The sequence below is a fragment of the Sinocyclocheilus rhinocerous genome, unplaced genomic scaffold (genome assembly GCF_001515625.1).
Source record: "Sinocyclocheilus rhinocerous isolate Xijiao unplaced genomic scaffold, SAMN03320098_v1.1 scaffold362, whole genome shotgun sequence".
Lineage (NCBI taxonomy): Eukaryota > Metazoa > Chordata > Actinopteri > Cypriniformes > Cyprinidae > Sinocyclocheilus > Sinocyclocheilus rhinocerous.
Window position 1 is genome coordinate 1,601,738 of NW_015639507.1, and position 1,274 is coordinate 1,603,011.

Consider the following 1,274-nt stretch of genomic DNA (forward strand, 5'->3'; position numbering starts at 1 on the left):
CTCAGCCCATGCCACACCCGCAGCAGCACCCGCAGCAGCACCCCCATCACCCCCCGCACCCCGGCCTGCAGGGCCCACACCCTCGACATCCACCACCACACCATCGGGGTCCAGGCCGTGGACCACCTCATCCCGGACACCGATCTGCCCCTGACCAGGTTTGTATGTTAACTTGACTATACTACAAAGTTTGTGTCTGCACCTATTCTAATCTATCTAATAAGCTAAATTAGTGTATATTTGTTTTTCCTACTTCCTGCTGTTCATCATATGACTGTTTCCATAACCTTTGCAGTAGAGACCTGCACTCCCGCGGGATTACCGCGAGACCCGCGGGACCCGACGCAACAGAGTGCGGCGCAAGACAAGACTTGATGGGCAAGTGCGGGTGCGGATATGGAAGAAAAATAATGCCATATGTCTTTGAAACAAAAAAAATGTTGAATAGCAATAACTGAAAAAATAATGCATTGCATTAACAGTGCTTGCATTTTAATGCCTTGTATTTCCAGGGCTTGCATTTTTAGGTTCTGAAATTTAACATAGTTGTTCCTCAGAAATCTGTTAAAGAAAACGCATTACGCGGCGCAGTGCATTAATGCAATGACAGCTATTAAAAGACCAAACTCAGATCTTACTGATCTGTAAACAGATGAAACTATAAACTGAAACTATAAACAGGCAGAGGAGGATATGAACGCAAGTTACGGAACGCGCAAAACTGCACGTTAAACATTTCCCATAAAGAAAACACTTAACCTGGTTTATTGCCTCAAGACCGTGATAATAAATGATTAAATTCGGCACCTAATGAATAATATATATTACTGTATATTATGTACATTTAAGCAGATGAACCCAGAATATGAGCCCACAACCCACAAAGTTTCACCAAACCATTTTTTCTCCCATAGAAAGCCAAGTGCGGTAGTTTTAGGTTTGATATTCGCTGCATTCTCCAAGTAGGTATAACTGCAGACCGGAGATCTCCAAAATGGGGCGTGAACTCCAAAAGTGGGCAGAACCTCCAAAATGGGGAGGGGTCTCTTCGCGCAAAGACTTTGACCATTGGCTCTGGCTTCGGCCAATTGTTATTGACTTACAGTTCAAAATAAAACTTTATAAATTAAACATTGTTTCTAGTTCATCTAAAATAAAATATGCTATATAAGTAAATATTCTCCGTGAGAGCAGAGCCCAAAGCTCGTGGCCAGTGGTGTTCGGACTGGAGTTTGAACCTCTGCTTCATGATGTAAACGGGAATCACCCACGAG

The 1,274-nt window shown here is 43.5% G+C and overlaps 1 protein-coding gene across 1 annotated transcript in view; it reads left to right on the forward strand.

The window, feature by feature from the left end:
- Window positions 1–375, forward strand: part of erc2 (ELKS/RAB6-interacting/CAST family member 2) — a 54,862-nt gene extending 54,487 nt beyond the window's left edge. Inside the window, exons 19-20 of the mRNA XM_016566891.1 lie at window positions 6–158; window positions 234–375. Of these exons, the coding sequence (XP_016422377.1) occupies window positions 6–158; window positions 234–375 (295 nt within the window). The remainder of the gene's footprint in view (window positions 1–5; window positions 159–233) is intronic.
- The last annotated feature ends 899 nt before the right edge of the window (window positions 376–1,274 follow it).